The sequence below is a fragment of the Pituophis catenifer genome, unplaced genomic scaffold (genome assembly GCF_029215685.1).
Source record: "Pituophis catenifer annectens isolate HBS135680 unplaced genomic scaffold, rPitCat1.0.hap2 SCAF_3, whole genome shotgun sequence".
In the NCBI taxonomy this organism is placed as follows: domain Eukaryota; kingdom Metazoa; phylum Chordata; class Lepidosauria; order Squamata; family Colubridae; genus Pituophis; species Pituophis catenifer.
Window position 1 is genome coordinate 69,136,902 of NW_027256883.1, and position 16,130 is coordinate 69,153,031.

Consider the following 16,130-nt stretch of genomic DNA (forward strand, 5'->3'; position numbering starts at 1 on the left):
CACAAAAAGACTTTAGTTCCAGAGCAGTGTTTTTTTTATAAATTAATAGGTCAGACAGCTTGTCACGGAAGGATACAGGTAATCCTCGATGTATGATCACAATTGGGACCAGAATCTCAGATGTTGAGCTAAGTTATCATTAAGCAAGACATTGAATGATCTGTGCTCAACAACCTCAATCTCAATGTTCCCGGTTGCAATCATTAAGCTATCTCGCGAGTTGTTAAGTGGATGGTCCCAAGTAAGGAGCGCACAGTGCCTCAGGACTGGGAGTGGGGGCGGGGGTGGGGAGAGAGACCTTGGGAAGTTCCACTGAGGAACTGAAAATCCTCATTGGCCTAATCCAAGCAGGATTTCCAGCCCCTGAACAAAGAGATACTCACGTACAGCCTGTGTTAGGCCTTCCAGGACCTTCCTCCTTCATCTGATCCCATAGTTCTTTTGGGGTGCTTTCTCTACTCTCTGTTTGAATTTATGGCTCCTTCTTGTGACCGAGGGCTGGCTAAAAGAACTGCCTACTGAATGAATTCTGTTCCTGTCCATATACAGTGGGGAACTCCTCTGGCAGGGTGCAGGAATGAGCTCAAATCTTTAGGATTTGAATCCTGTTTTTGCATCCTACTGAAGGACTTCAGTTTCCTCAGGAGGCAGTTCTTTTAGCCCTCCCTTGAGGCGAGAGGAAGCCCTATTAGCAAGAAGCAACAGCTTGCAACCTTGCAACAAGATTGCAAATGTTGATCACCTGATCACAGAGAGCTTGGCAACCAGTCATAAGTGTGAGCAACTGGGTTGCCAAACACCCAGATTGTGATCACATGACCTTGGGAATGGTAATGCAACATTTTGCAATGGCTATCGTAATTCCAGACCATCGTTAAATGCACAGTCATAAATTGAGGACTAACTTGTATTATTTTGCACATCAGTCTTAAGACTAGACTGACTCCAGAATTGCTTGTATGTTCAAAGGAGTGAAAGAAACGGAAACAGCGTGGGCATTTGTGTTTCCTGTATGTTTGTATATATTAACACATTTGTAGGGTCATAAAGGCATACTTAAAACACAAATTCACAGAATGTGGTTGATTGACTAAGGTGATGTACCAGTCAAATGACTGCATGCAGCTAAGGACTTCAAGTGAAGCCCTTGAGATGAAATATCATCATCTTTAATGGGCAGCCTAGCTTTCTGCATTTCAGTGGAAAATAAGGATCTGAGAACATTCATTTATGTATTCATCCTCAGTTTACATAACTACCTATCACTTTTATTTAGACTCCAGTTTGTTGTGTCTGTATGAATTTAGGCCAGGGAAGAAATCTTGCAAATTTTTTGTCAAGCACTTTGCTTCTAGCACACCTGAATAGCAGGGTAGATAGAAACTGTTCTCTAAAGTGCCAAAATGTATTCAAATCTGATGAAGACCCTAATCTAAAATAAAACTTCCTTTCTTAGAAAAGTCAGCATTCTTGCTACCTGTGTGATGACAAAGAAAAGCAACTACTTTTATAGTTGTGCCTATTGCCCCAAGGATAGACATCTGTTTTGCAAAATATATGGAGCTAAAAGACATGTTGATACTTCTAATGACAGTTTCCTTCTTGCCTGCTTTATTAAGCACTTTATTAAGTGCTTTTCCCTCAGATTTTTCAAGTCCATTTTTGCAACTACTCATGTGGATTTTTGGGAAACAGGTTGAACAAATGTGGATTACCCAAACTTCAGTTAATTAAATGCATTTTTTTATTTTATTTTTTTTGCATACAGGTTTAATCCCTGACGTTGCTCGTTGAAAGGGCCATACATTTAGTGATGGTGGAGACTTTTTCCAGAAGCACTGAAAAGCTGGATGGAGAATTAGTTTAAACCAGGGTGGATTTGATTTAAATCAAGTCAATTTAAATCACGATTTAAATCACTAGTAAAAAGGCTTGATTTAAATCGACTCAATTTAAATCATAATTTTTAAAAAGCAATTGTCATCTCTGTTCTGCAGCAGCTCCTCCTCTGACCCGCTGTTGACTCAGCAACAGTCCCAATATTGCAGAATATACAGCCTTAGCTACATAACTAAGTTCCATTTCATGCTGAATAAACTAAATTATTAATGTATCTTAAATAGAAAACTATCTTTAGATAGATTTTTACTCCAAAAGCATTTTATTAAAATAAATTTAATAAAAGTTTAAAAAATCCGATTTAAATTTAAAAAATCCAATTTAAATTTAAAACATCCAATTTTATTTATTTATTTATTTTAAAAAATCATCGATTTTTATCCACCTTGGTTTAAACCACTAAAAGATATATTTTTGCAACCTGAATCATTCAAGTGTAAAACCAGATTTATTGAAAAATGGTTAGCCAAACCATTCTACCTACCTCAAGGGGGAAGCCATAATATTTAATATAATAATTCAGAAAAACCACCATGCTGTATTTTCACACCAAACTGTAATCTACTTTTACATTTAAACAATGTTTATTAAATAATTATTTGGTTAGTTTCTACAATACAGTATACAAATTCTGAGTTCAGATATAACCATTTATGGTAAGATAGAATTAGTGAACTAACAGGAAAGCATGATTCTGTTACAATTATTTTCCAAAAATCTTTATTAGCATGGATTTGTATGTCAACTAGACTAGAATAAACTACCTTTGATTTGTATGAACTGGTTTACTGTAACTGCACACTAAAAATAGGTTTATGAATAAATTCTACTTACATTTTCCCCAAACTCATACAGTAAATCTACTGTTTTTCGCTACCTATTTGAGAAAATCAAAGCAATTCCCCCCAATCCTCTTTTGTGAAAATAAGCAATTCATTGATTAACTATCCATTTTCAGACATGTTAGTTTTGTCCCTGGATTCAGTGTGCAGTATATAATGTTTACTGTTTATGAAGTAACAGTTTATTCTATAAACACTATTCATAGATGGCTTTATAATTTTTTAAAGGCAAATAAAACTAACAAGTTGCCATTCATTGACAATTTCGATATAAATCCTTCATTTGTTGCCCAAGATTAATATGAAACTATGAGGTTGATTTCTTAGAATACATTAAAACAGAGGTAAAGCAATTAGCAATTGCATCATTAGCTTTTTAAAAATGTATTGCAAATTTGGCATGCCTTGTCCAGATTGGGATTTTGGCAGAAAAGGCAGAAGGATTTGACTCCATTATACTTCCAATACATTTTTCTCCTTCCCACTCCTACACTTAATCCTAACTTCACCTGCTACTTGTAATTGTGGGAGGGTGGTGTGGGCTGAATCAGTCCAAATTGTAATCACATTGGCTTTGAATTAAAATTAACCACATCCCAGTTTAGCACGTCAACTGAACTCAATCGGGTGGACGGAGCCTCCCGCAGCCACCAGTACCGATTTGCCTGAACTGGGTAGAACCGGTTGAATACTACCACTGGAGTACAAATCCAGAATCCATAGTCGGCATGGCCAAAATACCAGTTGGAAATTGTAGCACTATAATTCCAATACTCTGGAAGAAATTCAGTTGGGAAAAGTCTAATCTAGTACCTAAGGCACTCCTGAAGTCACTGGAATTCACTCCTCTTCCTCAAAGGCTTTAGGCCTAGTCTACTGTCTCAGAAACCTCAGTTTCCCATGGCTGAGATCAGTCTCAGCTAATTGCTTGTGTACAGATTGAAAAAGTAAAGTAAACAGAGTGATGTCATTTGTTACAAATGATTGACATGAGCTAAACTATATATCCTAGTTGGATGTGTATATTTTTTTTTCTATTCAAAATAAGGATGGTTAAGTTTCTCACTAATAAAACCACCAGCTAAAATGCATCTACAAATGCTCACTATTTATACGGTTCTGTACTTCTCTTTTAACCTTTAGGTGGTAACTCCAGTCAGGTCAGGACAAGGTTATGTTTACGAGTTTCCTACCAAATACCAGAAGGATACCTACGATATCCCACCAGTTCGTCCTCTTCAAGGGGTAGGTAGTAGTAAAAATGTCATCAGCTCTGAAATTAAACTGCCACCAAGGTCTTGACATTGTATCTATTCCCTCTGCGCATATCTCATTTTCACATTCTAAATTAAACATGTGACTTGCTTTCTTTTTAATCTTGACAAGATGAACTTTTTTACTTTCTGAATAGCCAGAACATTTTACAAATGCACTGTAAGTTGGGAAGCAGAAAAGAAAACCCACCTCTCTTTTGTAAGAGAGACAGTTAATTTATCTGATCATGAAAAATATGTGAAGGCTGTAAATATTCTCCATTGTGTAGATTTCCCCCCCCTAAATTCTGAAACCATTTTTCCCATGAACATTTACAATAAATAGAGCTGGTATTAGTGCAACATCAATTCACTACAGTAAAACTATGACTTGAGAGATCATTTGTAGGGACAGAGAGAATGGACAAATGTCCATTAAATCCACATTTGTGTTGTTTGCACAATGGTGTCATTTGCGGTTAAATCTTATACATAAACTCACTTTAACAGAAACATGACAGACATTAGTCAGTTAAACAGGGGCTGAATGCAATGTATGTGTCTATTACATCCATCACTGGCATCTATTAAACTGAGGTTTTACCGTAACAGGATGTACTGTATCTGAGAACCAGTCTTGATTTTTTAATTTATTTGAGTTAAATGCCTACTAGGCTAACTAGACAGAGTTTCATTTTATTCATGATCACATACTACAACGAGATTTGGGCAAGCCCTTATGAAATCTGGGGTCTACTTCATTGAAATAAACATATTCCAGTGGGGCCGAAACAGCAGTCAGGGAGAAGGGAACATGCTATAAGAATAATATGCAAAATAACTATGGATTACTGTCATGGTAAAGAGGCCTCAGAGAGGCCAAACCTATCTTTCCTTAAGGATTCAGTGGTTTCCAACTTTATTAGTACTGCGATCCACAAAACATAAAATTGGTTCTGGTTTCGTATTATTGGAGCTTTTATTTCAGGAATACATAAATAGCACACACACACACACACACACACACACACACACACACACACACACAACCTTATAAAATCTTTCTAGCTCCACATCTAATATATAGTGGAGAATATTTTTTCTGGCCTTGGTGCAACAGAGTGAGGAGTGTTCTTGCACCTCATAAAAATTGTTGGGGATTAGACATCAATGTGAGGATTAAGCATGGTTACCATCAGCAGCTGCACTCGTATTTCAGTAAAGATGACGGGGGGTGGGGGGGCTGAGATAAATCACAAGAATTAATACTTCAGAGGGCTCAAGGTCTCTTTTTGTTTTGTTTTTTAATTTGGGGGATCATCCTGAGCCTGGCTGCATATATATGGCTTCAAATGTATCATTATCTAGTTCTTTCTTCTTGACAAGACATCACTATCAAGTGATTTGAACCGAAAAATAATTGACCTACCAAAGGCCTTTCACAGTATTTTATGGGGTGAAAAGAACTTAACTCTGCCTTTTTATCTTCTGTAGCTGAGAACCACTGTGTACATTATGTTTTTATATGAAAATCTTTTCTTGTTCCGTTACAGATCCAAGGTGGGGGAACAATACAGCATATTATGCTTCTTGCTGTACTGTATTGTCCCTCATCTTTGGTCATAAAAATAAACTGATCAGAGAACCAGGATTGTCTACAGCTCCCTGCTGAGCTGTCCAAGAAGCCTTAAATGACTAGTTGACTTCATTCGGTTTTTCTTTTTTTCCCCTGAAAAACCCAGAGCACTTCCAAGTCTTGATGGCAGTTAATCCCCTGATAATCAAAGGGGACTTTCACTCATCTGCTTCTGGTGTGTTTCTGTAAAAACATCAGAGGCAGAAAAACTGCCAGCAATAGACCACTGCCAAGATATTTTGCTGCTTGGGGTAAAGAACAAACAGATATTCTTCCCCCCATCTCCTCCTTCCTCCTCCATTTTACATGCAGAAGTGAAGCCACGATACTCTTAGACCACCTGAGAGGAGCAACCTCTTTTGAAGGGGCTAATGTGAGATATCCAGCATTGTCTTCCTGAGTTCATCCAGGAGATTCAGGAGGAATTCCCAAAAGCCACTTCTGCTTCCCAACTTCTGTTCTATGAGGCAGTACGCCTAATCCTAGGGCTGGCCCTGAAATGAGCCCCTTGGCTCATGAACCAAAGCAGTTTTTCAAAAGTTCATGGAAGGGGAATAGGGTGATTGAGAGACCGTAAACAAATTTTGTTTGTTGTCAGGAGACATTGGACAGACATTCACGGCTATTGGCTGGAGCAGCTTTAGTTATCCTACCAAGACATGCCATTTGCCAAGGAATCAATTAGAGAGCCCAAACTGATTTCATCAAGGCTGAAGATGTTTCTCTTTTGAGTAACACATTGTTTTTCTGCTTAGATCTACGATGTCCCCCCTGGATCAGTTAAAAGTCCTCCACAAGCAGCTCAAATGAGTGATATGAAATCTCAAGGGATCTATGACGTTCCTCCCACTAAAGGGGTAAGTTTATTGAAGTTCCATTTCAAGCAAACATGTAATTTCATGCTGGATTGAAGACATGTTTAAACAAAAAGTGTATTTTGCATCGAAGAGAAGACGGGAACAAATAGCAGAGTGCTTTGAACTCCAGGCCTGTTAACATTCCCCTCAAGCTTTATAGCCCATTTATTTTTTGTTTGGTTTTTTTTATAACTGTTATAAAGGTATACTGCCGAGCATAATTATTATCCTTATGTAAAATATTCTTGTAATTAGTGTTTTTTTAAAAAATCTGTACACATGCAGTGGACTGATTGTATCTTTGTGCTTATCTAAGGGGAGTTCAACAACTATGAAGAAGATACAGTCTTTTGTGAGGCTCGTGTCAGCACAAATCTCTATGTGAGGTTAATATCAGGGTGCACATCGGTTGTGCAGTCAGTTTGTCTGGACTTCATTTCTGTGATACAATGACTGGATTCACACATCATGTGAACCCTTAATATTCCTCCTTTAGTTTAGCATGTGGTAGGTAATCAGTCCAGTTGGTTCTACATGCTCCGGTCAAGGAAATAGGCTTTGACTGTTTCCCCAATTTGTAAGGGCTATTGTAGTCTTTGCACACCAAGTCAATTCACATTAAAAGTTGATCACTGTTTTGCCGCTCCAGAAAACAATACAATGAAAATAAAGGTAGTAGTTTTTCTCTCTGGTAGTGGAGCAGAAGATTTTCACTGGCGGGAATATTTTCCTCATCCCGGCCCTTGGATTTTTTCTTCTCCTCCTAAATTGAACATTGAAGGACATTGTTCCTCCATTGTTGCTGATCTGAAGTAATTTTGCTATATTGCTAGGGAACAGCTTTAAACACAGCTTAGATATACAGCAACAAAAGAACAAGGGCACTGAGTATCTGGAGGGAGTTCTCAACAGCTACAGTGTGGAAAGGTGAAGATTCTCAAGGAGTACTACACAGTAGCATGCAAATAATTTTGATGATTTAGGGGCCAGGTGGAATGGGTTTAGTCAGTGGCTATTAGGCTGACGTATAAACTGGATCAATTTATAATAGTCTTTATACAGAGTTATGTCTTAGTATCCATGAGGTGTAAGTAGTAGGGTGAGGTTGTCATTTTGTGCCAAGTATCCACTGTACAAGATTTGATGTTTGTTGGGCTCGTCTGTTTGAGCTTGACAGATGGCAGTTCAAAAACACATGTTTCCAGCTGCTTATATTTCATAATGTTCAGGTTAACTGTGCTGTAGGAAGACCATTGAAATAATTGCTTTCTGGGCCAATACTAACTTTCACTGGCCACTTTCAAACAATTACATTATTTTTTTTTTCTGGGATTTGACCCTATTCAGCCAGAGACTGCTCTTCCACCAAGTAACTCTGCTTATTGTCCATGTAAATGGTAATCATATACATTTGATAATTTGATGTCATGAAGAGCCGTGGTGGCACAGTGGTTAGAATGCAGTATTGCAGGCTAACTCTGCTGACTGCCAGCAGTTTGATCCTGACCAGCTCAAGATTGACTCAGCCTTCCATCCTTCTGAGGTGGGTGAAATGAGGACCCAGACTGTTGTGGACAATATGCTGACTCTGTAAACGGCTTAGAGAGGGCTGTAAAGCACTATGAAGCGCTATATAGGTCTTTAGTGCTATTGCTATTGCCTGTGTTCCGGGGGAACTGCTTGTTACAGTATGTGACGCCCACCTCTGGCTATTGCTATTACTTTTAGCATAGTAACTTAAGTTTGCCTGTTACGTTCCAGATCTGTACCAATCCGTCTTCCTCATTCAGAGATGATATGGATGCTAGAGAAGGAATGCCTGATTTGGCTGCTGGCATAAAGCACGAAGCGAGCTCAGAAGGTGTATATGATGTCCCTCCTTCCACAGCTAAGGCAGCCATCTCTTCTGAACTGACACCACTCCAACAAGGCCTCTATGATGTTCCAGTGAGCCACCAAACTCACTTTGTTGGACAGCAAATAGTTCCCCAGGCAGATATTTATGACACCCCTCGTGGAATTCCCTTTCCTGGACAGCATCTAGCATTTAGTGAAAGTCTGAATCCAGATGGAAAAGAAGGAATATATGACGTCCCACCACAGGTGACACAGGACACTAAAAGGCTACAGGATGTTACTGATGGGATAAACCGATTGTCTTTTTCAAGTACAGGGAGCACCCGGAGTAACATGTCCACATCTTCCACAACATCAAAGGAATCTTCTTTTTCAGCTAGTCCTTCTCATGACAGAAGGATAATACTGGATCCTGACTCTGCCATCGAGAGACTTTATTGGAATCAGAACACAGTAGAAAATGCTGTCTCCAGTTTGATGGCCTTTGTCAATCCTGACTGGCGATCGTACGAGAACATGGAAAAACGTATCAACAAGATACATACTGCGGTTGACAAAGTGGAACAGTCACTGGTCGACTACCTCCATTTCGCAAAGGGGGCAACTACCAATGCTTCCTATCTGTCAGAACTTAGTCTCTACAATAAAATGAGGAGGGAGCTGCAGAGATTGGAAGATTCCTATCAGATTTTGACCCAGACTAGCCATGACCTCAGTAATTGCAGCTGGTCCTTGAATGTCCTAGCAGTCAACAAGCCTCAGAACAAATGTGATGACCTGGATCGTTTTGTGATGGTGGCAAGGACGATCCCAGATGATGCCAAACAACTGACCACCAGCATCAGTGTCAATGCTGAGGTGCTCTTCAAACAAGGACCTTGCAGCTCCTATATAAAAAACGCATCGGAGGGCATGAACCCTGCTGCTGATTATGTGTATGATAATCCTCAGGCTCTAACATTGCACCCTGGAGATAAAAACCAGGACCACTGCACTTCTCTATCACCACTCCTTTCTAAAAACCAGCCTTACCAATGCAACAGCAATAATAGCTTAGAAAAGAGCTGGATGGATGATTACGATTATGTGCACTTGCAGGTGAGTCCCACCTACCTTTTCTAGAGGTGTCAGCCAGAGGCTTCTGGAATGTTTATAAGCAGGGCCTGAAGTCAGCAGTCCTTCCTTGTTGTTGCTTTACTTTTACCTATAGTGGGTTATTACTATAATTGCACTCAACAATGAACCAAAGGGCCACCATCAGTGAGCTGTTGGACAGTATTACTTGGTCTGTTGTGTGGATGTTTGGGTGGTTAGGGGTGGGGAATTGTGGTGGGTGGGAATGTGTTTGGGGATTATGTGTGTTGGACCTGGTCTTTGGGTGTTAAGTGAATTCACATTGTATGTGTATACTGTGTATACACATACAATGACAATAAAGTTTGTTTGTTTAATATCCATCTTCTAACTGTCCTTTCAAACTATGTCTGAAGTGGTCATTGACACACCATTTAAAAGCAAACTTCCCTTTCACCTATACTTCCTTGTTTCAGTCATTCAATCATGAATGCCCCAAACCTGATTGATAGGTGAGGAACAAAAATGTCTTTCTAAATTGAGATATATGATAGTTCAGGATATTTTAGCCCTGATTAAATATCAGAATAACAGTTAGAAGGGACCTTGAAGGTCTTCTAATCCAACCCCCTGCTCAGGCAGGAAACCCTATGCATTTCAGACAAATGGTTGTCCAATCTCTTCTTAAAAACTTCCAGTATTGGAGGATCCACAACTTCTGGAAGCAAGTCGTTCCACTCATTAATTGTTCTAACTGTCAGGAAATTTCTTCTTAGTTCTAAGAAGAAATTTCTTAGTTGCTTCTCTCCTTGGTTAGTTTCCATCCATTGCTTCTTGTCCTGCCTTCAGGAGCTTTGGAGAATAGGATGACTCCCTCTTCTTTATGGCAACCTCTTAGATATTGGAACGTATCTAAGATCTGTGTTATGGATCTGCCATCTCTTTCATTTTCTAGCCAATGAGTAATTATTGTCTTTCCCTCCTCCATTCTCCCTACTTGTTCAGCAGAGAATGGAAATTGTCTACCAAGGTACGCCAGTCAGATTGTGGGTTCCAGAGATATGTCCTAACTAGCCACTTTCTCTCTCCTGTTAAAATGTTATTAAGCAGTACAAGATGCAGCTGGACCATCATCAGGTCAATAGAAATAAAAATGAAAAAGCTCCACCCATATCACAGAATGCACACAACCTTTTAGTGCCTCCCCTGCCATTTCCCAGGTTATGCAACTCCTGTTTATTAAGATGATATCAAAACTATAAGTTCTCCTTTATTTTTTCCTCACTACCAATTAAAAACCCAAGTGTAAACACAATAAAATACTTGCTGTTTAATAAACTAGTTAACTGCCATGTGAAGAGGTGTTCGTTTGTGTGATGGGACATTTTTTTTTTTGTATCTCAATTTTTTTCTGATTAGGGGAAGGAAGAGTTTGAAAGGCAACAGAAAGAGTTGCTGGAAAAAGAAAACATCGTTAAGCAGAACAAGGCGCAGCTGGAGCATCATCAGGTAAAGAGCCCTACAGGTAGAACCCAAACAATCAGAAAGGCAAAATAGAAGGACAAGGACCCTGGGATTCTGGGAGGTAGAAATGTTGTTCTAAAAGAACACTTACATCAACGGAGGCTTTAAAAAAAAAACTTGTGTTGCCCAGTGTCAGTTAGATAGTGAGATGGTTGGCTAATAAATTTAATAAATGAATAATAATAATAATAATAATAATAATAATAATAATAATAATAATAATAATAGAAAGCAACCTCCCCAAGTATATATTTACTTACTAAGAGATAAAGTATAAGTACATTACACATGATACATGCCCGAGCTACTCGACGTGATAGCCACGGTGGCAGTTGATACACCCAGGCTTATGGTCATGGGTGATTTCAATCTGCCGTCCGTTGGTGAAACGTCAGAGATGGCTCGGGAGTTCATGGCTTCCATGACGGCCATGGACCTGACCCAGTTAGTTCATGGCCCCACTCACAGGGGGGGACACACACTGGACCTGATTTTTGTCTCTGGCCAGTGGTTGAGTGGTCTTATTATAGGGGATATAGACATGAAACCCTTGTCATGGTCAGATCACTCACTCCTTCGTCTGGACCTTCGAACCGCTACACCCCGCCGCAGGGAGGCGGACCCAATTAGATGGATCCGCCCCAGGCGCCTGATGGATCCTGATAGGTTCCAGACGGAGCTTGGGCCAATTCCTGAAGATCTGGCACACGACTCGGCTGAGGACCTGGTAGCTGCCTGGGATCGGGCGGCTGGTGGGGCCTTGGATCGAGTCGTGCCTTTGCGGCCTCTGACCCGGTGTCGATCCCTCGCGGCTCCTTGGTTCACCGAGGAGCTGAGGGAGATGAAACGCCGGAAAAGACGCCTAGAGAGTGGTTGGAGGGCCAGTCTCGCTGAATCTGACCGAACACTGGTAAGGTCGCATATTAAGACCTACCTAGTGGCGATAAAGACGGCAAAGTTTAACTACTTTTCCGCCTCTATTGCGTCATCAGGGAATCGTCCGGCCGCCCTGTTCAGGGTAACCCGCTCCCTGCTCCATCCGGGAGCGCGGGAGGATCCCTTGGAAGGCAGGGCGGAGGATTTCGGACAATACCTGTATGACAAAATCGCTCAGATCCGGGGGGATTTGGACTCTGACTGGGTAGATCAGGGCAGGGTGACGAGGAATAGTCTTGAGAATGTTACCTGGGAGGAGTTTGATGCTGTGACTCCGGATGATGTGGACAGGATTTTGGGGAGACTTAGTGCGGCCACATGTTTACTGGACCCGTGTCCCTCCTGGTTGGTACTGGCCTCCCGGGAGGTTACACGAGGCTGGCTCCAGGGTGTTATCAACGCTTCGTTGAGTGAGGGTCACTTCCCCGCCGCCTTGAAAGAAGCGGTGGTGAGGCCTCTCCTCAAGAAGCCGTCCCTGGATCCGGCAATATTGGCCAACTATCGTCCTGTCTCCAACCTTCGCTTCCTGGCGAAGGTTGTTGAGAGTGTGGTCGCGCGACAGTTTCCACAATTCTTGGAGGAAACATCCTATCTAGATCCGTTCCAGTCGGGCTTCAGGCCTGGACACAGCACGGAAACGGCATTGGTCGCGTTGGTTGATGATCTCTGGAGGGCTCGGGACAGGGGTTGTTCCTCTGTTCTGGTCCTGTTAGACCTCTCAGCGGCTTTTGATACCATCGACCATGGTATCATGCTGCACCGGCTGGAAGAGTTGGGGATGGGGGGCACCGTATTACGGTGGTTCTCCTCCTTTCTCTCCGACCGGTCGCAGTTCGTGTTGGCAGGTGGGCAGAGGTCGACCTCAAGGCCTCTTATATGTGGAGTGCCTCAGGGGTCGGTCCTCTCGCCCCTCCTGTTCAACATTTATGTGAAGCCGCTGGGCGAGATCATCCGTGGCTTTGGGGTGAGATACCACCAGTACGCTGATGACACCCAGCTGTACATCTCCACCCCAGGCCACCCCAACGATGCCCTTGAAGTGATGTCCCAGTGCCTGGAGGCTGTGCGGATCTGGATGGGGAGGAACAGGCTCAGGCTCAACCCTTCCAAGACTGAGTGGCTGTGGCTCCCGGCATCCCGATATAGTCAGTTGACTCCATCACTGACTATTGGGGGCGAGTCGTTGGCCCCCACAGAGAGGGCTCGCAATCTGGGAGTCCTCCTGGATAGGCAGCTGTCCTTGGAGGAACATCTGACGGCTGTAACCAGGGGGACCTTTTGTCAGGTTCGCCTGATCCGCCAGTTGCGGCCCTTTCTTGATCGGGATTCCCTGTGCACAGTCACTCATGCCCTCGTCACCTCTCGCCTTGACTACTGCAACGCTCTCTACATGGGGCTCCCCTTGAGGAGCACCCGGAGGCTCCAACTGGTCCAGAATGCAGCAGCGCGGGTAGTGACGGGAGCAGCCTGGCGCTCCCATGTAACACCGCTCCTGCGCGAGCTGCACTGGCTCCCGGTGGTCTTCCGGGTGCGCTTCAAGGTGTTGGTTATCACCTTTAAAGCGCTCCATGGCATAGGGCCTAGCTATCTTCGAGACCGCCTGCTGCCACCGACAATCTCCCATCGACCCGTGCGCTCCCACAGAGAGGGCCTCCTCGGGGTGCCATCAGCCAAACAGTGCAGGCTGGTGACCCCCAGGGGGAGGGCCTTCTCTGTGGGGGCACCTACCCTCTGGAATCAATTGCCTCCAGAGATAAGGAGAATCCAAGACCTCGGTGCCTTCCGCCGTGCCCTTAAAACCTTCCTTTTTCAGCAAGCCGGGCTGGCCTAATTTTTTAAGTGTTTTTAAGTGTTTTGTTTATTGTTTTTAATTAATGGGGCCAAATTTATATATGTATATTTTAACTGTATTTTAATATTTGTACTTGATGTTTTTACTTGGCTGTTCACCGCCCTGAGTCCTCAGGGAGAAGGGCGGTATACAAATTCAAAATAAAATAAATAAATAAAATAAAAATAAAAATTCTTGGCTACATTTTCTCTTGCTTCAGAACAGAATTAATATACATGGAGTAGGAAGAGTCCAAGTCTTCTCCCCACTCCTACAAGGAACCATGTTTGAGAAAAATGTGCATGAATTTGTGGGTGGAGAAGAACAATTTTTTAAAGCCTCCATTGATTGCAAGTGATGATCTTCTCCAGAACACTATAAGCTATAAGGAGTTCAAATAATCAGTTTACCCTTTGACTCCTCACCTACAGTAGCTTTGTGTCATCTTTTCCCAAATGCCACTCAACAGTTGTACCTGTTTTCTCTGGATGATTGGGGAACACCCATTGGGGATGTCTATGGAGATTCTCAGTCATCCAGTTCATGCTTGTCCCAAAGGTTCTTTTTCAAGAGGCAACTGGACTTTCTGTTTTTTCTTTGAAGACATTTCACTTCTCATCCAAGAAGCTTCTTCAGCACTGACTGGATGCTGGGGAATGGAAGGATTTATATTCCTTGCAGACAGCTGGTCATTTGAAGAATCCTTCCATTCCCCACCATCCAGCCAGAGCTGAAGAAGCTTCTTGGATGAGAAGCGAAACATCTTCAAAGAAAAAACAGAAAGTCCAGTTGCCTCTTGAAAAAGAACCTTTGGGACACCCATTGGGGATGTTTGTTTTTTAAGTCATCACAATCATGGTGAATTTAGATTATTGTTGCTCATTGATAAATTCCTAAATCTGTGTTCCTTGCATATGACAATCTACAGACGTGTAACATAAAGATCATAATAATCAACAATTAAGAAATGTTTTATACTTCTTCCCATCTTGGGATTCTCCACTGTAGCCTACTGATCCTAGAGTGAACTTGCCAGGTCTCAGAAATCTACTAAAAGTAAAGGTACCAAGCACTGATAAAACTACATGGTGTTGACTTTCCTATTTGCCTTTCAGTTGAATCAGTTCCAGCGATTGGAACAAGAAATCACCAAGCCAGTAGAAAATGACATCTCAAAGTGGAAGTCACCTCAAAGTCTTCACCCAACAAAGAACTTGGTAGCCACTCAAGAGAGGCAGCTTCTTTTGTTTTATTCAGAACAATGTGAAACTCATTTTAATTCCCTCCTGAACGCCATTGATGCCTTCTTCAGCTGCATCAGTGCTGCGCAGCCCCCAAGGATCTTTGTCGCTCATAGCAAGTTTGTCATCTTAAGCGCTCATAAACTGGTCTTCATTGGGGATACCCTGACTAGGCAGTTGACAACTCAGGAAATGCGCAACAGCATCATGAATTCCAGCAACCAGCTGTGCGACTTGCTCAAAAGCATTGTTATGTCAACCAAGGTGGCTGCCTTGAATTATCCCAGCACATCCACTTTGCAAGATATGGTGGACCGTGTAACAGATCTTTCCCATTACGCACAATTGTTTAAGTGTTCGTTGGTTCACATGGCATCTTACTGAGATGCACAAGATGGACTCAGACCAACAAGGAACTGGAACTTGTCTTCTATAATATGTACAGATTTTAAACTTGATCATGTATTTTTTTTTCTGTAGATTTTTTATATGGAAATTTTTAAATTCATTTTATGAATTAGAAATGACAAAAATTTTCAGCAATCTCAGTTTATTGGTTTCGATATACATTTATAAATATTAAATGCATTCTCATATATGTATATATGGGGACATTTCATAGAATCTATTATGTCAGCACCTTAACAAAAGCATCCATCAGTTCTGTGATGTATATAGGGGCTTAATTTTAGGATACCCATTAACCTGATGCTACTTTTCCCTTTCAGAGTCTACAATGTATATTTTATTTTAGCTTAATTATGTCATGTAGGCAATGTTGTAAAGGCTATGGCAACTCTTAAAGTAAATATTGTTTTACATCCAAAGGAAAGGTGCCAACAAATCCTATCTGGAATAATTGTTAGTAAATAAACTATACCTCCTTTAACACTAATGCTCTGCAAATTTTATTTGGAAATGAAAGCATGTATATTTCCCCGCATTTCATTTCAAAAGGGACACTCTCAGAATGACTGTCTTAATTTTACTTTAGATTCTGGAGACTGCCATTTTGAAAGATATAAATTGTACGCTTCACAAAAGTAAGGGCCAGTAATTTGGACCTCAAAAATTGGGGTTGCCTTTGGATTAAAGCAAAGGCACACCTAATGCTAATCCTTTCTTGTCTTGGTTATTCCAATTTTCAGCAGTCCAGATCTGGTTACCTTACAAAAATACT

At 41.5% G+C, this 16,130-nt stretch overlaps 1 protein-coding gene across 1 annotated transcript in view; it reads left to right on the top strand.

The window, feature by feature from the left end:
- Positions 1–15,781, top strand: part of NEDD9 (neural precursor cell expressed, developmentally down-regulated 9) — a 67,288-nt gene extending 51,507 nt beyond the window's left edge. Inside the window, exons 3-7 of the mRNA XM_070940709.1 lie at positions 3,885–3,986; positions 6,386–6,487; positions 8,249–9,442; positions 10,838–10,927; positions 14,825–15,781. Coding sequence (XP_070796810.1) covers positions 3,885–3,986; positions 6,386–6,487; positions 8,249–9,442; positions 10,838–10,927; positions 14,825–15,334 — 1,998 coding nt within the window. The 3' untranslated portion in view covers positions 15,335–15,781. The remainder of the gene's footprint in view (positions 1–3,884; positions 3,987–6,385; positions 6,488–8,248; positions 9,443–10,837; positions 10,928–14,824) is intronic.
- The last annotated feature ends 349 nt before the right edge of the window (positions 15,782–16,130 follow it).